At 35.0% G+C, this 25,196-nt stretch overlaps 1 protein-coding gene across 5 annotated transcripts in view; it reads left to right on the top strand.

Moving 5' to 3' along the window:
- Positions 1 to 25,196, top strand: part of USP47 (ubiquitin specific peptidase 47) — a 107,359-nt gene that overhangs the window by 37,687 nt on the left and 44,476 nt on the right. For 4 of the 5 annotated variants that reach the window (XM_036087884.2, XM_036087885.2, XM_036087883.2 and 1 more), the window contains 7 exons: positions 4,859 to 5,062; positions 9,319 to 9,432; positions 10,893 to 11,031; positions 16,087 to 16,183; positions 17,921 to 18,066; positions 18,813 to 18,892; positions 20,956 to 21,105. In XM_036087884.2, the coding sequence (XP_035943777.1) occupies positions 4,859 to 5,062; positions 9,319 to 9,432; positions 10,893 to 11,031; positions 16,087 to 16,183; positions 17,921 to 18,066; positions 18,813 to 18,892; positions 20,956 to 21,105 (930 nt within the window). The remainder of the gene's footprint in view (positions 1 to 4,858; positions 5,063 to 9,318; positions 9,433 to 10,892; positions 11,032 to 16,086; positions 16,184 to 17,920; positions 18,067 to 18,812; positions 18,893 to 20,955; positions 21,106 to 25,196) is intronic. The other variant, XM_036087886.2, reaches the window with a different exon arrangement.

Raw genomic sequence — 25,196 nt, 5'->3', positions numbered from 1 at the left:
AATCTTGGTAACTTTGAATTTGGGTTGATATTAAGTTGTTTTCTACATGCTAATACCATTCTGAATATATGCCATCAATTATACACCTTGCCTTTTAAATAAGAAACACCTACCTAGGAAGTGTCTTTTATGAAACAAAAATTATGGTGTTAATTTCAGAGAACGCAGATTGAATTTAGAACTATTAGGAATGCCAAGAAAAGGAGATGACATGACTTAAGAGGTGAACATGCCTTCAAGCAGGCTCTGCGACCCCTCAGAACTATCTCATGTCGACCTCTACAGGATGTCCCTAGCAGTGAACCTATCTTTGGAAGAAAATATGTTTAGAGTGTTTTTATCCCACTATGTTTTATCTTTTATAAATAAGTCTGTGGTGGGGGCGCCTGGGTGGCTCAGTCGTTAAGCGTCTGCCTTCGGCTCAGGTCATGATCCCAGGGTCCTGGGATCAAGCCCCGCATCGGGCTCTCTGCTCCGTGGGAAGCCTGCTTCTCCCTCTCCCACTCCCCCTGCTTGTGTTCCCTCTCTCGCTGTGTCTTTCTCTGTCAAATAAATAAATAAAATCTTTAAAAAAAAAAATAAATAAATAAATAAATAAATAAGTCTGTGGTGTAATTTTTTTTACTCTTTTCGGGGATTCTTTCTTCAGACTTTGTTAGGAAATCTAGCTTTGTTTCTGCAGTGAGCATAGATAGGCACAGACAGAACACTCTCTCAGCATGCACAGTGTTATTGTAACTGCTGTTGACTTTCCCCTTATTCTCACAAGTGTAATATTGCTGTGAGTTGTCCATAAAATAAATAGTTTTAATTTTATATTTTATGTCTTTTTTTTAACTGGCTAGATTTTCTGTGTAGGGAACTTTGTGCCCCTGTAATAGCTCACCTAAGATATATTAAACATTTTCCCAAGTGGAACATGCTTTGGGCTTTTCTAAAACTTTGCATTTATTTCCTCTCATTTTCCCTTATTCATCATAAAGCTCTTTGAACTCAAAAATTGTGCTCTGTTCCCTAAATTATGACATATCCTCAGATGCCTTAATGTTGGGTGTAGTATTTAAATGGACACCCTCCCTCCTACTACCAACACCACCATTACAACATCCTTTCCAGCTAGTGCTCAAGTATGCTTCAGTGTGCCTAAGTGTATTTTTTATTATCTTTTGCTATGGAACAGCCTACACGAAAACTTAGTGGCTTAAGACAACTAGTTTATTTGTTCATAATTCAGAGGGATGGGATTTGGGCAAGGGCTCAGCTGGTTAGTTTCTGTGCTCCATGTGGCATCATTGAGGATCATTACTTGGCTGCATTTAGCTGGTGGGTGGCTTTGGATAGAATGTCCAAGAAGGCTTTTCTCCATTATTAGGCACTCCAGTGCTCCACTAAGTGTCCGATTTCTCTCTGTGTGGATTGTTAGGGCTTCCCTGTAGCATGGTGGTCCCAGGGTAAGTGGATTTTTTTAACTCATAAGAGGGAATCTTCCAAGAGGTACAAAAGCAGAAGCTGCTGATTTTTTAAGGTCCTGCCTTAAATCACACAGTGTCACTTGTAGTACATTCTGTTGGTCCTAGCTGGTCACTAGGCCCGTCCAGATTCATGGGAAAAGGAAAAAGAAATTGAGTGGCAAGGAATTTGTAGCCATTTATCATTTACCTCAAGGTGATATTGCTTTTTCCTTTGGGCGTAAGTGGGATCAGGCAGGGGCAGAGCTCCAAAGAAAAGAAGAAAGGTAGCTACCCTATTTTCCTAATTCTAAGAAACACCTTTTACATTTAAATGTTTTGTAAATCTGCATGTTTAATATAACCTTGTAGAGTTGTTGTTTTTTTCTTCTTTCTTGGAAAACTGTTGTAAAGTTATTGTTATACTTATTGATGATATCTGAGAATTGAAAGAAAAATTTTTTTCTTATTAGTTCCCAGATTGGGGGGACATGGGGGGGGGAGGAGAGAGACTACATATGAGTGTGTGATTAGTGTTGGCAGTAGTGCTATGAAAAATTTAAATGTAGCCCATGGATGATAGCCATATATTAGATTAAATTTGAAATAATGGGCCAGAATGTAGAGTATTTAAGTAATTTAAGTAATCTTAAGTAATTAAGATTTATAAGTGGCTAGCTTAGAGCCTTAAAGAAGAGCAGAGCTTTTTGTTTGTTTCAGTTATTTTAGAATTGAATTCAAGAATAAAATGTGATTGGCCCAGAAATTCTGCTTATAGGAATTTTAAGGAAATGGAAAAGTGCACAAAGTTGTATGTAGGTGTTCATCACAGTATTATTACCAAAGTGTAATAAAGTCTGCTTGAGCCAATAAAATGGAACTGATAGAACAAATTATTATTAATCCATGTAATAAAATACTATTCAGCTGTTAAAAATGAAAAGTTAGAAAAACTTTGACAGGAAAAGATTACATGATATATTTATAAGTAAAGAAAGAAATGACAAAACAGCATGCATATTCTAACCCAGTGTGTGTGTTCAAGAGTGTGCATGTATATGTGCGCATGTGTGTGTATGTGGGCAAAATATTTGGAAGGATGTGCTCCAAAATGTTAATTGTATCTGTGTGTTAGGGCATTACAGATGATTTCCACTTTTTCCTTTTACACCTCCTATTAAAAAATTATTTATATGCAGTATACAGAAAAGAGAGCCATTTTCATTCAAAAGAATAAAAGGCACACATGAGATTAAATTTTACTGTGGTACATTTAGTTTTCAGATGAGATTTCTTTGGGGATAATTTCCCCACATTTTTGGGTGGAAAGAGAGGAGGTATAGGAGTGCCTATACTTTGTGCAGATATATTTGGGGAAAGAATGAGGAACAGCTAATATCTGGCCATATGATGTTGCTACATCACCATTCTGATGTATACTGATGTATTCTGATGTAAATCAACACTTCAGATTTCTGAATTCTTTGGTAAGGTAATCTTCCTTGCACCATCAATTCCAGCCATCCAAGGGTTTAAAATCTGGCCCTTTGGTATTTTATATCTGGAAAACTTGAATCTACTTCTGAAGTATACTGTTGAAACTATGAAAGTGGATCTTTTGTATTTGAAATTTATTTTGAATTGTTCATTCTTTTACTATAAACCAGAGTTTAAAAAGGTCCACTTTATGTTTCTCAGTTTGGGATTAAAAGGTGTAAAACAATTAATTACATGTGTTGATATAACACCTTAAGTTTTTAGGTGAAGGCTTTTTTTCTCCTTTCTGAGAAGCATATTAGTAATGCTCTTTTTTGTTATCCTATTTATTTTATAGAAATGTATTTTCCTTTTCATTTTTAAATGGATTATTATTTGTAATTAAATATTTTGATTTATCTGAAATATGGTAGCCAATCTGTTTTAAACATTATACTTCTTTTATAGAAATTCATTTCTGTTCTAAACTACTTGGATTAATCTTAATTTAAATAATCTCTTGCAAACCCAAAATTATATATAGCAGAAACAAATTATAATTGTATTACTCCACCAAACAAAAAAACCTTGTGCCTATCCTGTCTTCAGCACTAGTCAATGATAATTATATTTAAAAACGGGTTATATAGAAGCAACAAAAGGCTGGAGTTGATATTATTGTAAAAGAGAAGGAAAGAAATAAATTATTGTATACAGCACAGGTTGTACAGTTCATATTTCTGTAAAGCCTATTATGGGGATGGTGAGACATGACCCCAGTTAAACAACTGCTGCACTTGATTTTTGAGGGAAAGCAAGAGATTTATGTAATCAGATTTGCGTGTTATTCTGGATTGAAGGAAGATAAGATTAGAAAATGTTAAACTTCTCATGAAGCTATTGCCATAATCTTGTGTAAGATTTTGATTGCTGCGGACAGGAATAAAGAGAAAGGGGATGGCTCAAGAAATATTCAAGAAAGGTGGAATTGATAGAATTTTGGTGATTGTGTGAGGTGAAGAAGAGGAAGGAGATGAGGAAGATGCTCAGAACTCTAGTTTCAGCAAAAGTCAGTGGATAATGGTGCCATTCATAGAGTTTGACATTAAGGAGAAAGAGGGAAAGAATTTTTTGCATTCAAGTATCTGATGCAGCCTGCTACCACTGTGGAAAGTTGAAAAGAAAAGCAGTGTCCTTCAACAGCTTGAAAGGGAGGGCAGAGCCTCTCTGAGAAAGTCCCTTTGAGAACTTTTTGTCTTGATAATTACTGAGTTATTGCTAGATGAAAAAGACGGAAGGAGAATTTGTGACCCTAACTTCCTTCTACATTGGTAATTGAAAAGTTTTTTTTCCCTTGCTTTTCCTTACCTGCTTCTGCTGACTGATCTGTTTAAATAAGCTTGTCAGCTCCCAACACATTGATAAATGGGGCCTTTAGACATGTCTATAGGTACAGTAGCATAAAGATCAGGAGGCCTGGTTGCCTGTGTCCCTTAGTTAGGGATTTGCAAGTTGAGATAATCCTCTCAGTTCCCTTTCTGTTTCTTCAGGAAATCCGGAAGTGCTTGATTTGACTGTGCTAGTGTGGTAATGATACATTTTTAAGGATCAGATTTTATTATTTTCAGCTGAAAATGACTCAAGTATACTGTCTTCATGGCTTGTTGACCATTGATGTACAGTGAAAGCAAATACCCACAAGAATGTTGATTCTTAAATACGCCGCAGTTTTTCCAAAACAAGCACATATGGTACTTTCTGTGTTTGACATATCCATGTCAAAATACATCCAGTGTATTTCAGACATAACAAAACAGTAATACTAGCTAGGAGAAAATAATATTTTGAGGGATATTTTTATATTTAATCATAGAAAATATGGCTAATTGTAATTGTTTTTCTTTAAAGATAAATAATGTTTGTTTTAATTTCAGATAGAAAATGCTGCTGAAGAACCTAGAGTTTTATGTATAATACAGGATACTACTAATTCAAAGACAGTGAATGAACGGATCACTTTAAATTTACCAGCTTCTACTCCACTCAGGAAGCTCTTTGAAGATGTGGCCAACAAAGTAGGCTACATAAATGGAACCTTTGATTTAGTGTGGGGAAATGGAATCAATACTGCTGATATGGTAAAACCTTAGACTTAAAGCATGTTCTCTTAAGCTGCTAATAATATGATAGTCATTATTATTGTTGTTATTAACGAATATATTAAATCCTGGAAACTTTTTTAATATCATAAGCAAAACTATAATAAATAATTTAAGAGCCTATGTGCAACTCAATAATTGGATCCTTCTTCATCCCTTTGCCTTCATTCCAGATTCAGCATTTGCTTATCCTAAAGTTTGTATAAGGACATTTTATCAGTCTTTTTTCTCATGTAAGAGGACTAGCATATTGTGTCAACTATGGAAAATTTTCCAATATTTACTGCATGGAATGTTATTCATCATATATGTGATATACGTAAATGTATAATATATGTATATTTTAAGATTTATTTATTTGGGAGAGAGAGTGGGAGAGCACGTGCATGAGTGGAGGGAAAGGCAGACAGAGAGGGAGAGAATCTCAAGCAGACTCAGTGCGGAGCCCTTCATGGGGCTTGATCTCTTGACCCTGAGATCCTAACCTGAGCCGAAATCAAGAGTTACACGCTTAACCGACTGAGCTACCCAGGTGCCCCTGTTCATCTTATATTTTTAAGCAGAAAAAGCAGGATATGGAATCATGTGTATTTTATAATCTAATTTTTAGAAAAGAGAAAAATTTATATAGAAAGAAAAAGGAAAGGAAGGATATACAGTCATGTTAATAGAGATTATGTACCAGATACAGTGGTAGGCACCTGATCAAGAAGGTTGGTGGTATCATGACTTTTGTGTCAGAGATCTCACAGTCCTATTGTAGAAACGATTGTACTGACAAATAATTACACTAATATGTTTGAAATACTATATTGTAAGTTTGTTCTGAGTGCAAAGAGAAGGCATTGATCGATCACTTTTGCATGGGAGAGTGGCAAAGGACACCATTGAGTTGGATCTCATCTGCACTATTAGAATAGTACTGGAAAGAGTATTTTTTATTTCCTGTCTCTCTGTCCAAATTACCCTGCATATTACTGTTGGAATTGTTTCCAGTCATCTTAAATTGTAGCTCTTAGGTCACCTTCCAGTTCAGAAGCCTTCAATGAGTACTCACTACCCAGAAATTAAAAATCAGATTCCTTAGGTTAGCAAGCTTGTAGACAAACTACAATGGGTCCTTTAAGACTTTTGTAATCTCAACTCACAGATACTGGACTAATTTATTTTCTTAACACAAATTTCCATGCTTTTCTATCTCCATGTTTTTGCTTATATTACCATTTTCTGTCCTATGTCATTGCTGCTCGTAAGTTTTCCAGGAAAATACCTCTGATGGGAAATGAAATTGAATGTGTATTACCTCTGTGATATTTGGAGGGCAGAGTTTTAATTGGGTCTAGGGAAGAATCACAGATGTTTGATGTTGCATGATTTGCCCTTAAAATCCATATTTTGCTTTCTATTCCATAATATATTTACATTTTTAAAATGTGGAACTAATGCTTTACATTAACCAACTTTTCCCCCCTCTGAAATTGATTAGTAAAATTGGTAGTCCAACAAAATATGCAAAGAGAAATAATATTTAATCTCAAACTTTGAATACTCCCTGTTACATCACCATGTAACTTCTAATGTTGCCTCTTTTTTTTTTTTTAAAGATTTTATTTATTGACAGAGAGAGACACAGCGAGAGAGGGAACACAAGCAGGGAGAGTGGGAGAGGGAGAAGCAGGCTTCTCGGTGAGCAGGGAGCCCGATGCGGGGCTCGATCCCAGGACCCTGGGATCACGACCTGAGCCGAAGGCAGATGCTTAACAACTGAGTCACCCAGGCGCCCTTGCCTCTTTTTTAAAGGATAGTTCTATACTGTCATGTATGTCTCCCCGAGTCTTATTTATTTTTTACTTTTAAGAAACCTTACATGATGTTTCTTCATGCCACTTTAAAAGTAATCTCTTTGTCCCCCAGTGGTACTGTTTCTTCTGCTATGCCACTTATCATAGCATTCTTTTATTATAGTTACTCATTTGTGTCTTTTTCCATGTGGTAGAATGCGTGTATTTTGGTGGCTGGGACCTCATAGTATTAATTTTGCATCCTCCATAGATAGTCTCCCTAGGCACTTCAAAGATGTGTGTTAAATTAACATTTATGGTAGCTTTAAATAGATCTGTGTCATGGTGCGCCTGGGTAGCTCAGTCAGTTAATATCTGCCTTCGGCTCAGGTCATGATTCCAGGGTCCTGGGATCGAGCCCCACATCGAGCTCCCTGCTCAGCGGGGAGTCTGCTTCTCCCTCTCCCTCTGCCTCTCTCCCCACTCATGCTCAAATAAATAAATAAAATCTTTAAAAAGAATAGCTCTATATCAGGATTACCTATTTCTCTTTCTTTAGCTATGACTGTTCTCAAGTACTTGACTTCTGTATATTTATTTGCTTATTGTACATTTCTGTAAGTATACTCTTTCACCTGCTTACTGCACAGTGCTGCATGTATGCTTTGTGAAAACCTAACCCAGGGGCGCCTGGGTGGCTCAGATGGTTAAGCATCTGCCTTCGGCTCAGGTCATGATCCCAGGGTCCTGGGATCGAGTCCCGCATCGGGCTCCCTGCTCCTTGGGAGCCTGCTTCTCCCTCTGCCTCTCTCTCTCTCTGTCTCTCATGAATAAATAAAGAAAAAATCTTTAAAAAAAAAAAAAAAAAACTGTTTAAAAAAAAAACCTAACCCATTTAGCTACCCACCACCTCATACACATAGATACATACATTTTTTTTTTTCATACATTTGTTGAGGTAAAACACCTATGTATTCCTGCTATATTATCTGATTTCTTATCAGAATGTAAAGGACCCAAACATACCTTTCCTCTCGTGTGACTTCTCTTCACTTCTGATTTTCTTTTTTCTTTTTTAATTTAAATTCAGTTAATTACAGTATAGTGTATTATTAGATTTTGGTGATTCATCAGTCCTGTATAATACCCAGTGCTCATTACATCATGTGCCCTCCTTAATGTCCATCATCCAGTTGCCCCCTCCCCCACCTCCCAGCTTCTCATTTTCTATGTCCCATTTTTCTCATGGATTTCTAGATGTGAGCCAGTTAAGAGGGATCATATGTTTGTTATTTTATTTACTTAACACTTATTTTAAACTTACTATGTGCTTAGTATTGTTCTGGTGTGAGGTTCTATACAAGTATAACCGCATTTAGTCCTTAATAACCACTGTACGAGGTAGGTTCTAGTACAGCCTCATGTCATAGGTAAAGAAACTGAGTCATGGGGAAATGGAGTTAACTTGCCCAAAGTCACACAAATAGCAAGTGGCAACATTTTTTACAGTTAGAGTTTTTTTTGTTTTTTTGTCGTTAGTATTTACACGTTTTTTTTAATATATAATGTTAAGTTCCTAAGAAAGGCATTTCCATAAAATAAGTCCCCTAAGGAGGCATTCCTCATATCTTGGAAGCATTAAAAACATTCTTTAATATAACAAAATAATTTTAAAGCAAAAGAATGGGGTGTTCATTTCATCTCTCATTTTTCTCAACAGTGGACTAGCGTGTGGGTGAGTCCCTACAGTAGACTTGGAGCACACAGAGCTCCATCTCTCATCCACCAACAAGAGTGGATCAGAATGAAATTGCCTTACCAAATCAAAGAGTTAGGTAAAGACTACATATCTTAGATGTTTAATTTTCAGAGGAGTGATGACTTCTGTCTTCCTAGGATCCTCTGGATCCTGGCAGTGGACTTTAAATAGGTTATCATTTACCTAGGACAGGCTGTTCCTTAAGGAGTCTTTCTGAAAGTGACCATTTTGGTATATTACATAATTAGTTTGGTTGGACTGCTTAGTGTGTTGCTTATCAGGGAATTCTCATTCATATATCAAAACATGTTTTTACAGTTATTTATATGAAATGATTGTTAGCAAATACATTTTAGAGAACATAGAAACATAGATGTTTATAATTATTTTTTTGCATAATACTTAACATTACTTCTTTACCTTTTTTCTCTCCAGTTTTTTTTTTTTAGATGTTGGGAAATGTGCACATCTGGGATAACTGTCAGTATATGCACTGTCACTGGGCTTAGCCATCCTAATACATGAGTAAATGAGTTAATTCCAAGTCTAGATTAACAGAATTTACCAGAATCTTTATTTTAAAAAAATAGTGTTTGAGCCTGAGAATTGTAGATTCATTTATGTATTACTTGTTTTATTTTATTATTATAATTAATGTTTCTCATAATCTGAGATATTTTATTTTATGCCCATAGGCTCCACTGGACCATACCAGTGACAAGTCACTTCTTGATGCTAATTTTGAGCCAGGAAAGAAGAACTTTCTGCATTTGACAGATAAAGATGGTGAACAGCCTCAAATACTGCTGGTAAACTATTTAGAAGCCTCGTATTCATAATTTTTGTGTACTGTCACTGTTGGGAAGCAGTATTCCAAAGGAAGGAGGAGAGATATAATTTGTGATTTATGTATAATAAATTATTTTTCTATTTTATGTTGGCTTTTTATAAGTGTATATGTTAACATGGTAACAGTAGGCATCCATAGCACTGTTGCTTGTGTATATAGTCTGTTGCTGCGCTGGAAACAGGGGTTGCCATCTTCAAAACTACCACCATGACAGGGATGGGGTAGATCTAGGATAAGTTAAAACACCACAGAGATCTTCTACTGCGTTTCAGTGGCCTTCCTTTGGTTAAGCATTTGCTTGGTTGTTGTAAGTCCTTGGCAGTTATGCCTAGATTTTTCTGTATTTTAGGGTAGGCACAGACCCCCATAATTCTCTATTCTGACATTTTTGCTCCCACCCCCCTCTTTCTGGAATAACTAGTTTTTCAAGTTACGTGCTTTATTTCTATTCTTTTAGTATTTGCCTAAGTTCATATTTCAGTAGGCTTTCCTGTCTGGTCCAGTGGTCCTAGAGATCGTCTAATCCAGTAACTCCCAATTTGAGGGTCCTTCCTAAAAAAGATCGAGAAAACCTGGTCTGCTTTACCTTGTTGTTTTACAGGCTGAGGAGACTAAGGCTCACAGAGTTTATGGACTTTTTCAGAATCCTTCTTTCAATGTAACTTCACTCACAGAAATTCTTCTATTTGATGCTTTTCATGTAGAAGTCTCATGAATTAAAATAGCTGTCTGGACAGTAGACAGTAATTAAACACAGAACATCCATACTGAAGCAGTACTAGATGATGCTCCATCTCATCATTTTTTTATGACATCATGAGAAGATCTTGATTAATCTGAATGACATTGAAATATAAATTAGTTATTAATTTAGGGAACTCTAGATCTGTGGTTTGGGAATTCATGTTTTAAAATGCATAGTAATTACTCTTCAGCTTGGTCTTAATTGCTTAAGCTAATTTTATATCCCTGAATCCTTTTTGACATCTTCCTCATTAATAGGAAGTTTCTTATTAGAGACAGTAGGAAACAATCCATTTTATCCAATACTTAAGTGTGCCCTACCTGCCAGGTCTACTTGGCAAGGATGGTGTAAAAATGAATGAGAGACCCTGTCATCAAAGAGTTCACAATGGAACTTTCTCCTTCTCTCATATAAACAAAATTTGAAAGAGAATTAAGGGAAATTGCAAAAGTAAGAACTTTGAAAGGAGACATGAGCACCTCTCCAAAGTGTTTTACATTGGGCATCTTTTGAGCCTTCCTATAGGAAATGGTGTACATTCCTTTAAATGTCTTGGTGGTAATAGTAATGCCTTGTTTTTTTCATTGCCTCAGCAATTAGTATGTGTTTTGGTTTTTTTTTTTTTTTTTCCATTGTTTCAGCAACCAGTAAATATTGGTTATGCTGCATTTTAGGAGGATTCCAGTGCCGGGGATGATAGTGTCCATGACCGATTTATAGGTCCACTTCCAAGAGAAGGTTCTGTGGGCTCTACCAGTGATTATGTCAGCCAAAACTACTCCTATTCATCTATTTTGAATAAATCAGAAACAGGTAAGATTTATTATTATTACTGTGGTGGTTGTATTTTCATAAAATCACAGGGTGTTAGACCCTGAGTAATCTGAGAGATCTCAAGCCTAATCAGCTCATTTTATGGATTAGAAAACTGAGACCCAGAGCAAGGTCACTAGTTAACAGAAATAGAACAATATTGTGGTTTTTCTTTCCCTCAAGTCGTTTTCACTATATTGTTACTGCCACTATTTCATAATAAAGTAAAAAATATTGACTATTGTATTTTGAAGGAAGACTTCTCTTTGGTAATTTTCTATTTTGAATTTATTCTTAAATTTCTGAAGTTGACTTTGTTTGGAAAGGAATGTTTCCATTATATGTTTTTGGATTAGGATAGACTGTGGGGGTACTTCCATTTTGAAACAGACACCTACTATGTCATCTTTTAGTTTAATCTAATCATATGTTTGAAACTAATCATGTAATTTTAATATTCCTGTTAACTTTTTTCTGAACATTATTAAACCTAGATGCTTGAATTTTTTCAATTTATTGAGCAGTGAAATTGCTTTATTTATGTAAAGGTTTATTCCTTTACATGTAAGATTGGTTACTTGCCTAAATATAATCTGGATACTTGTATATAACATTTGATCTCACAGCAAACGTTTGCAGTCGATAGTGTATTATTCATGTTAAAAGAAGTGGAACCTGGGTTCTGAGAAGCCTTCAGTTGCACAGCTGGTACTGCTAGGTGCGACTACAGAACCTCTGCTTTTAGAACTTCAAAATAGAGATGGTTTTAAATATTATATGCAGGTATTTAGTATAAAAAGAAAACTATAGCATTACATTGCAAATTTTGTCCTAATGTGATCTGTAATATTCTATTTACTATATTTTGTAATTAAAATGTAGATAATTTCCTCATAGTTGAACATTTATACAGGCTTACCAGTGTGTTTGTTTTGGAAATACCAGTAAAAGCTGGTCATGTTTGGTATTTAGGATCATTTATATTAATAGAACTTTTGGCAGTGAAGTACCAGGAATAAAAGAGAATGCAAAATTATCTTCTGTTTCAGATAATAGGAGATAATAAAGCTGCTCATCATTACACTGTCTAGAGTAGTGATTCTCAAATTTTTATTTCTTTAAAAGTCATTTAGCGGGGGCACCTGGGTGGCTCAGTCGTTAAGCATCTGCCTTCAGCTCAGGTCATGATCCCAGGGTCCTGGGATCGAGCCCTGCATTGGGCTCCCTTTTCAATGGGGAACTCTGCTTCTCACTCTCCCCCTGCTTGTGTTTCCTTTCTCGCTGTGTCTCTGTCAAATAAATAAATAAAATCTTAAAAAAAAAAAAAAGTCATTTGGGGATACTTGTTAAAAATACGGGTTCTGAGGCATTACTTCCCAAAATACTGGGTGGATAAATTGCATTTTGTTTTAAATAAGCACCCTAGATTATTCTGAGATAGTTGGAATACTTTGAGAAAGTTCCAGTTTTAACAAATCAGGATTCTTGAACTATTTGCTTTGTATTCTGACAGCCAATTCAGTCCTTTATGTAGGGGTATTTATAAAACTCCTACTTTGTACTATATACTCTATGGCTCTATGATGCCTATAAATTCCTAGAGACTGACTCATACTTTAAAAAAAGTATTTAATACATGCTCATTGTCATACTTTAAAATGAAGAAAGTGAAAATCACTGGCAGTACTACTAGCAGAAACTACTTAATAGTGATTTTGCTTATTTCTGTTTTATCTTTCCTCCATAGGTATGTTTTTAAGAAAATGGGGGTATCACATGTTTTAAGCATTTTTTACTATGTTTTTTCCTTAATACTATATGATAAGCATTTTTCAATGCTGTTAAATAGTATTTTAATATAAGGTTTTGAATGACTGAAAACAGTATTTCATTGTATAGTTCAGATATTTAAGCAAATAATTACTGATATTATGAACATTCTTGTATATAAGTTTTTATTTTTATCTTTAACTATTTCCTTAGGATAAGTTCTCAAATTGAATTACTAAGTTGAAGTTTATTTAAAACAATTTTTAGAGGCCTTTGTTCTAAGTTGCCATGTAATCGCAGCCTTCATTCCCAATTACTGTTTCTCATACACCTCTACTCCACTCCTTTTTCCTACCTGTACATTTTCCTCCAGTTTTCTAGGGGTACTGCCTTTCTGAATTTAAAATAGTCTATAAGCATCCAAAGGAGTTGTAGTTTAAGCATAATTTTGTTAGTGACTGTTGAATTTGCATTTTCCTTAAATTATTGTAAATCTTGGCACCATATACAGAATGTTTTTATTGGAAGATGCTATCATGATTTAGACTCAGGGCTCTAGGAACACATTTCTCTATAATGCGCGAGGTTTGGGGATTTCTTTCCTGTCTCCCTTGAGTACCAACACCCCCTGGGGTAGCCAGCCACTGTTGATAGGAGGTGGTGGGGGCGGGTAGGAGTGGGGTATTGTGTATGTGAACACTAAGGGATAAGGAGCAGATTGAAGGCTAATGTGGACTTGTAAGTGATTAGAAACTATGTAACTAGGGTGTTTCCATTATCTGAATCCATGATAACTGTCCTTGGCCAGTTTCTTTAACAATTCTTTTATTTGGGGCACCTGGGTGGCTCAGTCATTAAACGGCTGCCTTCGGCTCAGGTCATGACTGGGATTGAGCCCCACATCGGGCTCTTTGCTTGGCGGGAAGCCTGCTTCTCCCTCTCCCACTTCCCCTGCTTGTGTTCCCTCTCTCTCTGTCAAATAAATAAAATCTTTAAAAAAAAAAAAAAAAGGTTTTATTTATTGTGAGCCAAAGTGAGCCGAAGGCAGATACTTAAACGACTGAGCCACCCAGGCGCCCCTAGTAAATAAAGTCTTTTTTAAAAAAAAAATTCTTTTATTTTACCAGCCCCAGGAGTTGGCCTGTTGCATTCTGCATTCTTCATTTGACCTATTTGATGCTTACTTCATTACCTGGTGGTTCCGTTCAGGATTTCTTTCCACATGTGCCCCTCACAGAATGACATGTTTTCACCTTCTTCTCCCTTAGAGGCTCACACTTACAGTATTGGTTCACAGCTATTTCAGATATAGTACCCATTTGATAACAGTTGTCATTTGAAGTTTTTTTGATTTAGACAACGCTTAATGACAAAAGATTTCTATTATTCAGTAGCACTTTTATTAGTATCACTGAAATCTTCATAGTTTTGGCAAATAGTATCTTTATGTAAGACACTGTTCATTCTGTGCAGATAATGGTGCCAAATCAAGTACACATGACCATAGTTTTTTCTATGTGATAGAGAGCTAAGTCAGATTTGACCCCTCCCCTCACAGCTGATGGGGAAGACATATAATAGGTTATTACAGAACAGTGAGCTGAAGGCTCCAATGTGGATTAAAGACAGGGTGCTATGAGAACAGCTCAGGTGAGGGATGGTTAGGAATTGACATAGTTTATAATTCTATAACAGTGTACAGCAGAATATACACAGTACTTTTATTTTTTTTTGAGAGAGAGAGAGGGAGAGAGAATCTTTTTTTTTTTAAGATTTTATTTATTTGACAGAGAGAGACACAGCAGGAGAGGGAACACAAGCAGGGGGAGTGGGAGAGGGAGAAGCAGGCTCCCCGTTGAGCAGAGAGCCCGATGTGGGGCTCTATCCCAGGACCCTGAGATCATGGCCTGAGCCGAAGGCAGACGCTTAATGACTGAGCCACCCAGGTGCCCCAGGGAGAGAGAATCTTAAGCAGGCTCCACGTCCAGCACGGAGCCCGATGCAGGGCTCCATCTCACAACCCTGAGATCATGACCTGTGCCAAAAGCAAAAGTCGGACACTTAACTGACTGAGCCACCCAGGCGCCCCTATAAACACAGTATTCTTAAATATGAAAGGCATTAGAAATTAAAACTTGAACCTTAGTCCAGAGTGAAAAGTGGGTCTCTTCTTAGAACCATATAGATAATGTGGAGTCTGTTCCTCTCTTCCACAACTGACAAAGGCTTATCATGCATATTTGTTTGTCCTTTCATCACTTTTGGCAGTATAATTATCTGCAGAGCCTACCATTTCTCAAGACATTTTGATAATTGGGGAATTGAAAAAGTATTTTGAAAAGCTTCAGTGAACACCTTCAGTGTCTGCTGAGAAAAGATTTAAGTGTTTTTTTTTTTTTTTGGAAACACCCAAGTCATTCAGTATTAAGTGGGAGTAAATAAGTTTAATTATTAAGCAAAGTGTTTACCACATTTTGCTCATGTAATGAGGTATAACTAATACGATGAGACTGATTTTTTTGGTGTATGTGTATCTCATAAATGGGGCCTGAAGCCTACTTCAAAAGAGGAATTCCAAAAATGTTCTCAACAATGGTAGCCATATCCAATCAGATATATAAAGCTAAGTAATTTTAATCATTCATTTGAATTTTAAGTTCCTATAAGCTGCTTTTTTCCTTCCTCCCTTCCCCACTCCCTCTCTCTATTCTTTCCTATTTCTGACTTCTCTTCTTACTTTATAGTCTTTGCATAGTGTGCTAATGTATTATAGAATCTCATACTTAATGGGCTTGTTAAAATAGAGGAAGTCATTCTGAGTTTTATATAATGAATTTATCTCATATATTATTAATTCTTGGCACAAATTGGTTTATAGAGCCTGATAGCATGGATAGCTGGTTCAGTTCAGTCTTCCTATTTTGGGTCTGTGATAAGTAAATATGTTTATACTTTTCCCCAACTTGGGGAACAAAGATTATTTTTATATCAAGTAAACATACTATATTGAAATATTCTTCTTTAAATTTTATTAAATGCTACATAACATCCATGCATATCTCTGGACACTTAACAAGATATCCTCCCTTTTTCTGAGAAACAAGGTTTACATAGTGAACATTTTAGAAAAAGGGGTCTTTCTTATTGCTGTTGAAAAAACTAAAATAATTTCCAAGTAACCTTAACCTCTCAATTTTTACTGTGCAGTAAATTCTTACTAAGTTTTCTTTTTGTTATTTTTAATGTAGATGCTGATTTATGTATATTTGTGTTTTCTTTTTAAAGGATATGTGGGATTAGTAAACCAAGCAATGACTTGCTATTTGAATAGCCTTTTGCAGACACTTTTTATGACTCCTGAATTTAGGAATGCATTATATAAGTGAGTATTCAAAAAAAAATTTATAAATAAAACTGATTTAAGAATGAAAGTATAGGTTTTAACTAATAAAATCTAATTTACCTTCTTGTATTTTGGGGTATTTCTCACTTCATAAGATGTCTTGAATAGTATATAAGAAAAAGATCTTATGAGAGATTGACGTATGAAAAATTTGTGGAGAGAGAGAACCAGAAGTGTGTAGACCAGCAAAAGATAAAATTAAGAAGATTTACATTTGGGATAAATTGCTGTATTAAAGCTTTCCCTCACTTACAGCTTTAACATCTTTATAAAGAAATATGTTATCTGCTTTTTGAGATAATCTGAATATGTAAACCATATTCTTTCCTTTTACTTCTCAATTTAAGAAACAAAGTTGTCTTTTTAAACTTTCGAACTTTGTTTCTAATTAAAATATACTGCAGCTGGGGCGCCTGGGTGGCTCAGATGGTTAAGCGTCTGCCTTCGGCTCAGGTCATGATCTCAGGGTCCTGGGATCGAGTCCCGCATCGGACTCCCCGCTCCTTGGGAGCCTGCTTCTCCCTCTGCCTCTCTCTCTCTCTCATGAATAAATAAATAAAATCTTAAAAAAAAAAAAAATAAATAAAATAAAATATACTGCAGCTGTCCTTTGGGGGTGTGTGTGTGTGTGTGTAAGTGTCTAAGTGTGTAAAAGATGGTATATATACCACCGGTACTTTAAAATGCTCTATGAAGGAAATCCATATTTAAATAAACCCTAAAAGTCGGAAAGTTATTTTTATGAGTATCTTATTGTAATACATTTAATATACTCTTGTTTTGTATATTTTCTTTAAGGTATGCATAACTTATTTTTTTAAGACATTTTAAAGTACAGATTAACTGATTTTTCCTTTTTTGTGTGTTACTCTTGAATAACATCTTTGAAATTACTGTAAATATGTAAAGTATTTTTGGAACTTTTAATATTGGTTGTGTTGCTCAAACAACATTATCATTCCATTCATATGGAAGCTCATCATCTGAATTTACTTGTGAACGTAGACATTGTAATGAATCCCTTTGTACCCGTCACCCAGCTTTGAATATTATCAACTCATGATCAGTCTTTTTTATCTAATACCCTCTATTCTGATTATTTGGAAGCACACTCCCATTGTGTCATCTGTAAATATATCACCGGTCAGTGCTAATAAGGTTTTCCTGATAGCTCATAATTTTTTTTTAACAATCTGTTCAAATCAGGATCCAAACAAGAGCCATACAGTGCAACTGACTGATAAGATGATTAATCTATTTAATCTATTTTTAATTCCCTTCCATCTTTTTTTCCCCTTGCAGTTTATTCCATATATTGAAAACTGATGTCCTTTCTCCTGTAGTTTTCCACAGTTTGGATTTTGATAGTTAAATGCCATAGTGTCATTTAATATTGTTCTGTTCCCTGTATTTTTATGAATTAATAATTAGGACAAGAGTCTTGATCAGATTCAGATTCTGTGATTACTTTTAGATGAGCTTTGCCTTTCATTAGTGTTGCCTTCTTATGTCTTTTCTTGTTAAAGTCTAAATTTCTTCTGAATTTATGAAGTAGGGAAAGGCTGCTATTTCATTAGATAATAATAGCTTCAGTTAATATCCAAATTCTGTATACCCCAAGAGTTACAGTCTTATATTATTATGATGTTAATATTAATGATGCTTTAAAGAATAAAAATATTTTGTAAATAATTTTCAAATATTTTATTTCAATAGGTGGGAATTTGAAGAATCTGAAGAAGATCCAGTGACAAGTATCCCATACCAACTTCAAAGGCTTTTTGTTTTGTTACAAACCAGCAAAAAGAGAGCAATTGAAACCACAGATGTTACAAGGAGCTTTGGATGGGATAGTAGTGAGGGTACTAATTCTCTTGTAATGATAAGTGTTTCTAATATTCAAAGGAATTCTGGGAGACAATATTATAAACAAAATATATTAATAGCTTAATTGACTTTATGATAAATCTTCTCATTGCCTTTTGCTGGGATTTATTTTTGGGGCACCTGGGTGGCTCAGTCGTTAAGCGTCTGCCTTCGGCTCAGGTCATGATCCCAGGATCCTGGGATCGAGCCCCGCATCGGGCTCCCTGCCCGGCGGTAAGCCTGCTTCTCCCTCTCCCACTCCCCCTGCTTGTGTTCCCTCTCTCGCTGTCTCTCTCTCTGTCAAATAAATAAATAAAATCTTTTAAAAAACCCAAAACAAAACTTATTTTTAGAATTTAAGCACTAGGGGTAAATTTTTGATCAATTAAAATTTTCTTGTAAAGTAAGTTTGGTTAAACTCTATTTTTATGTACTTAAACTAAAATTTTTAGTTTGTTCTAGATTTTTCTTAACATATTTCTTAACTCTGCAGTGAAACATAGCAAAAATAGCAAATATCATAGCACCCTAAAGCATATGTTACTTAAAGTTCGCTTGATTCTTTTCCTTGTGATTACCTTTTCATGACTTACTGTAATGTATAGTTTGTGTTCTTTTTTAAATTTAGAATTATTTTGTGTAGACTTTTCCATACTTTTAACAGTTTGCTTTTAAACAACAAATTAATGTTTCATTACACTAAATTTATTGCTGTTTTTAATTAAATTTTATCTTAAAATAGCTTGGCAGCAGCATGATGTACAAGAACTGTGCAGAGTCATGTTTGATGCATTGGAACAGAAATGGAAACAAACAGAACAGGTAATTCATCTCAGGTTGAAAGGAATGTTTTATAATAAATCATTCATAAGTGACTTCTATTCTATTGAAATGTTTTAACTGGCCTTTGTTCAGTTGTTAAAGTATTGAATGGGGAATTGAAAGTACTAGGTTCTCATTTGGCCATTAACTGAGTCATACAGATCCTCATTAAACCATGCTAGACCTCAGTTTCCTCATCTTTAAAATAAGGAAGTTGGTTTCTATGATCTAGATGGTCTCTTTTTAACTGAAAACTGTATAATTCATATATAAATACATACATGTGTATGTGTGATTTTTGGGGGATGATTTTTGAACAGTATTTTCAGATATTTACTAAGTAAATTACATGTATTATAATCTATAGCAGATTAAGTATAGTTGAGTATTACCTTCATTTTGACCAAGGAGGTATGCTTTTGACACTTAGGATTCCTCTTAATTGGACTCTGTTCTTCTTCCAGTAGAAAAAGAACAGGTTAGAGGTGGGAAGAGCATTCGATATATCATTGTGGGATGGTAAGGCTGAACTGGGTGGGGCTCAGAACTCAGGAAAGAGAACTCTAATGGTGGGGGTGGGGAGGGGGGATGGTTGGGGAGGAATCACAGGGATGAAAAAGGAGGAAGATTCTGGAAGATTGCCTGGAGAGTCTGCTGTCTGATTGGAATTATGATGATGGCTTGGGCCAGAGTTTTCAGACTGTAGGTTGTGATCTATTCGTGTGTTATAAAATCAGTTTAGTGAATCTACATCCGCACTTAAAAAAATGGACTAGTATAGAAAAGTGTAAGAGAGTAGTACAAAAGTAAGGGTATTATTTTGTGCAAATTTTGTTATAGTTGGATGTACTGGGTTGAGATATACATTATTTTCTTACTGTGGGTTGTTATCAAAACTGTTTGAAAAACACTGGTTTGAACCACTTAGAAATGCCCTCTCAGATGCAGAAGATATAATCAGTTATGACTGAGGCAGATGAATGAAGAAGGCTTCATTAAATAAATGGCGTTAGTATAGACAATGACGACGGGTCCTAGTTTGAAGGCTTATAAGCCCTAGACATTTGAAGAGATATAAATTTATGAAAGAGGTAAATTGTAATACACTTTCCTTCTTTTCCATTCTTCCTTAAGAGATATTGAAAAAAAAATTAAGTTTACTTAGTGATCCAGTTTCTCTACCTAGCCCTATTGTGTTTTAGTAACTTCATTTATATGGTATTAGGGGCTGTTTCTTCTTCATAGGTCTGAAGTTACTCTTCCCCTTTTTATATCCCTCTTTGGGTCAACGCTTCCACTAAAAGATCAACTGAGGCATTCCTGCTGCATACCCAAATTTTGGTACAAGAATTTTGAGGCAAGACATTCACTTGGAGGGTCCTTACTAAAGGAATTACCTGCCTTTTTTGGGACAGAAGCCCCAGTTGGCTACGTTTGGGGACTTAGTGAGAGATAAATGAGGATATTTTGATGGAGATGGAATTTTTAAAAAATTCTGTACATTTTTAAAGGAAATTTGCCATGTGTTTCCCCTTAAAATTGTTTTATGTATATTACTGAAAGTTAAAAAGTTTTATTTGCACCTTGAGCTAGAAGATAGGATTTTAGGAATCAGAATATAGTATTGTGAGAATGGTGGTATACATGTGTAAAGCTATAAAACTAGCTGGCTGTTTAGTTATGTAATTATCAACATGCCTAAAGTGATAGATTAGGTGTATTCTCAACCTAATGAAAAGATAATATGAAGCTTAATAGTATAATAAATTGGTAACTGATTTCAACAAAACATCTTAGTAGTAGAGTTTTTAGTGATAAGAGAATTGAACTAGTTAATTTTTGCACATTGATTCTTAAATTAGTGCTAATCTAATTTTATTGATTCTTAGTTAATTTTTGTCAAGCCTTCATTTTTTTAATAGAATTTTAGATAAATCTTAAAGCTTTCTAAAACTTCAGCAGTAAAGAATGAATATCCTTTGAAACTTATTTTTAAAAGCAGGAATTTTTGTGTATTTTAAAAATAAATTTTAAGGAATACTTTTTAATGTTCTTATTTTCAGGCTGATCTTATAAACGAACTATATCAAGGCAAGCTAAAGGACTACGTGAGGTGTCTGGAATGTGGTTATGAGGGCTGGAGAATCGACACATATCTTGATATTCCATTGGTCATCCGGCCTTATGGGTCCAGTCAAGCATTTGCTAGTGTGGTGTGTACCTTTCACCTGACTGCTTGTGTATCCATACACAGAATACATAATAGCACAGTGGTATAATCTCTTGTAAGGTAAGTATCATCCTAGGTGCACCTTCTTGGGTTGTTAGTAATTCCTGCTCTTAAACTAGCAAGATCTAGAAGATTTTTGACCCTTCAGTGAGTCCTAATAGTGCATGTATAAAAGGGAAAGTGAATTCAAATGTGCTGCCTCATGGTTCAGTATTTTATTCTTCTGATCGATGACTAGATTATTTCACTTTATCCTTTTTTTACCTCTAAACAGTCTGTTTTATAAATGCTCTTTTTGTGACCATTTTTTGTATCAGAAAGTACTTTTTCTTTTGTGTACATTGTTCCATACATATATATATATCTTTTTAAGATTTTATTTATTAGAAAGAGCACACATGGAGGGGGGGAGAGGGAGAAGCAAACTCCCCGCTGAGCAAGGAGCCCAATGAGGGGCTTGATCCCAGAACCCTGAGATCATGTCCTGAGCCAAAGGCAGATGCTTAACCGACTAAGCCACCCAGATGCCCCTGTTCCATATATTTTTAAAATTGGAAAAATAACCCCTGGTTTTTATGATAAACAGAGGCTACATTTTTTAAAGGAACATCCTTATTCTAAAATTTAATTTAAAAACCATGCATCGTAGAAGCAGAGGAATTTGAAGAATCTGATATAAATTAGTTAATTGATTAATTAAAAGTTAGCTTAATTATTTATATACTGAGAATCCAACTGGGAGATTATCTAAAGTTTTCTCATTTTTCATCTATTTCTAAGGTCTTACCCATTTTTCAATTGCTTTTTGATAATTTTACTATTGCATTTTATTGCGTTTACTGATACAAAAGGAGAGCCATGGAGAGTTAAGTTGATTTTTAAAATTAGAGTGTTCAGAAAGATTTATTCTGAACCTGTTATGAGCCAGGGGAAACTTTAAGAGCTATATTGTTTTGGGCCTTATTTATGTTGCTACCAAGCTGATGGTGGCTTGTAGCTAAAATCAGTGTTTTTATTTATTTATTTTTAAGATTTTATTTATTCATTTGACAGAGAGATAGCGAGAGCAGGAACACAAACGGGGGAGTGGGAGAGAGAGAAGCAGGCCTCCCGCAGAGCAGGGAGCCCAATGTGGGGCTCGATCCCAGGACCCTGGGATCATGACCTGAGCCGAAGGCAGATGCTTAATGACTGAGCCACCCAGGCGCCCCTAAAATCAGTGTTTTTAAAGCTACTCCATACTTTATCCTCTAAAATAGTGCTTCAAATATGGTTGGGTCCTCTGGCCTCTAGGACAGTTGTTTCCCTTTGCTTTTTTCTCCTACTCTTATATGGCTATCAAGAAATAATCAATAAGAAGTTACAGAATCAATCGGTGGGAATCCAAGTAGAAGACCTTTTCTGGATAGTATAAGATCGAGTCTTCTTTCCTGTACTATGTTTCAGTCAGTTTCCTGAATAGATTTGAAAAATTTTGTTAATAGTACCCTTTGTAAACTGCCATCCTAAGTATATGAGATTGGCCTTCATGTGAGTGGCTCGTTTTGTTTTCCATTTTTGTTTGAACAATTTTTACTTTCTCTCTCTCTCTCTCTCTTTTTTTTTTCCTTGTAGTTTAAGATAGGAGTGGCATACTAAAAAATTTTGAACATTTGTCTTTCAATGACTTATTTCCTAACTCATTTTTAAATATTGGCACTTCTTTAGCATAATACACTAGGGAAATATTTGGTAGTCCCAGGTGATAAAGACGACGTTTTCTGCTTTGGTTATGAAAGTATTTTTTATGAAAGCTTTTGCACAGTTTAGTGTTTTTACATATTAATTGAGTGTTGAGGAAGCTAGTGTTATTTGTTTTGTTATGTTGGAATATTGTATTTGAGTAGTCAGCAAGTCAATTGCTTAGCTAAATCTTTGTGTCCTCATTTTCTTGCCTGCTGATTACCACCACTCCTCAAGTACGTTATAGATTCAGCAGTGGGGCACTTTGGAGGATACTTTTGGAGAAGTGAAAAAAGACACATTTCCAAATGGAATTCTCCAAAGGTATTGTGGTGGTAGTAGTGGTGGTGGTGATTCAGTGGGAATTGGAGGCTACAGCTATGAAGCAGTATGTGAGCAAGTTTATATAACACACATGCGCTAATAGGGCTTGCAGAAGGGAACTTAAAACTTGCTAGACTTTGCTGGAATCTCTTTAGGGAAATTACAGCAGGTGAACTACCCAAGATAGGGGTTCTAAGGAGGATGATACTACCTTCAGAGAACTTTGGTTAGAGGTAAGTAAATTCCCATTATTTTCTGAATTCAAAACCTATAACCTACATTTCTTAATCTATAGAAATCATCACACAGCATCTAAAATTAGTTTTATATCACTGTTTGCCATTGTGTATTTTGTTAATTCTATGTGTTTTAAAAAGAATTAGGTATAAATGTGAATTGTAAAAATCTAGTTGAGTCTCATTCAGACTTATATAATATTTGGCTTAATTTGAATTGAACTCTTTTTAAATTTATTTTCCTACTTTTATTCACGGACTCTGGTATATTTGTCTTAATTGGATATATGCACACACATAAACACATGTACGTACATACACAACATTGATAATTCTTTGTTCTGTTTACTGTACATTCTTTCAGTGAGCTACAGTATAATAGATACGTGTATACAGTGAGGTTAACATGTGATGCTTAATTTCAGGCAGTTAAGTGCAAAGTTCTATTAAAAATTAAAGTTTTTATTAACCTTCTTCTGAAACATCCGATTCCTAGAGTTATTTTATCTCTGTGTTCAAATAAATTAACTTGAGAGTAATATTTAAGATAAAAATATGAATGGAAATAGCATTTAGCTAATTTGTCATTATGACATAATAAATGTTTAGGGTCATCTTTCAGCATGATTGATAGACTACTTTTTTAATGAGTGCTAGGAATTGCCTGCAGTTTTTAAAAAAGCTTTTCATAATTTGTTCATTGAATTATTTTTTAGTCATTATAGCTATGCTATTTAGTAAATTTCTGGCCTTCATTTTACCTGGCCACATTTAAGGGCTCTCTTGCCACTCTCTTACCTCTCAGACTGAGTTCTGTTTAACACTCATCTCCAACAGGATTTAATAGAAGGTTAGGAGAAGGCTTCCTTGATTAAATTTGGGAAATGGTGCAACTGTAATCCTCTTTGGGAAGTTCACTGTGCATATTTTATTTTAAATGCCCTGAGGATTCCTGTAGTAGAGAAATTTGCTTAACTGTGCTTAACCTAACATTTTCTTTCTCTGTGGGATATTTGAATATTTTAAGGGATACTAGGATTCTGAGGAATGTATTTGGGAAGCTCTGCACTAGAATAAGGTGATTTAAGGATTATCTCTACTTTGTTACATCACTGTTTATGTCCTTGGGATGTTGAGGGGGAGTGAGAATACTGAAATATGTGTTATAATTTACTTTTGTTTTACATATCTCCTTAATCCTGAAAAAATAATATCAGCTGAAAAATTCCTTTTACTAACCTTTTAAAAAAATTTGTTCCTAGTGACTTGTGAGGTAACTGGAACCTTTTATTTTCATTGATTAGAGCTGTCTAAACCAGTCTCTCTGAATTTCATAATCAAAGAAACCTTGAATCTGCTTATTGCCGAGCACATTTGAGTATATATTTTTATAATGAGATAGTCCTAAATACATGCTAGTGATACATAAAAATTGGAAGTATAATTTTTATCAGTTAACTATGAAATTATATTTCACAAATTAAACAAAAACGATAGGATCTCATGTTTGACATTAACTAGGGAGGAGCATTTCTATTTAACAGTAAATTTTAGACACTATCTTTTTATTGGTATCTTTTGTCGTATAACATTTATTGAGTTGCCTTCTCTGTGCAATGGGCACTGTAATATGCCATTTTTTCTTTGTATATTTTTAATTCTATTAGGTAGGTACCCTTAAATATCTTTATTATCACAAAATGTGTCCAAAAGTCTGAAATTGAGTTTAGCTGTATCGTTCCATTTAGTGTCTTTGGAAAAACCAGAGTATGTGAAAGACTTCTGTTCCCTA

This window comes from Halichoerus grypus, chromosome 11, assembly GCF_964656455.1.
Source record: "Halichoerus grypus chromosome 11, mHalGry1.hap1.1, whole genome shotgun sequence".
NCBI lineage: Eukaryota > Metazoa > Chordata > Mammalia > Carnivora > Phocidae > Halichoerus > Halichoerus grypus.
This window is presented reverse-complemented; position numbering and strand designations above follow the sequence as displayed.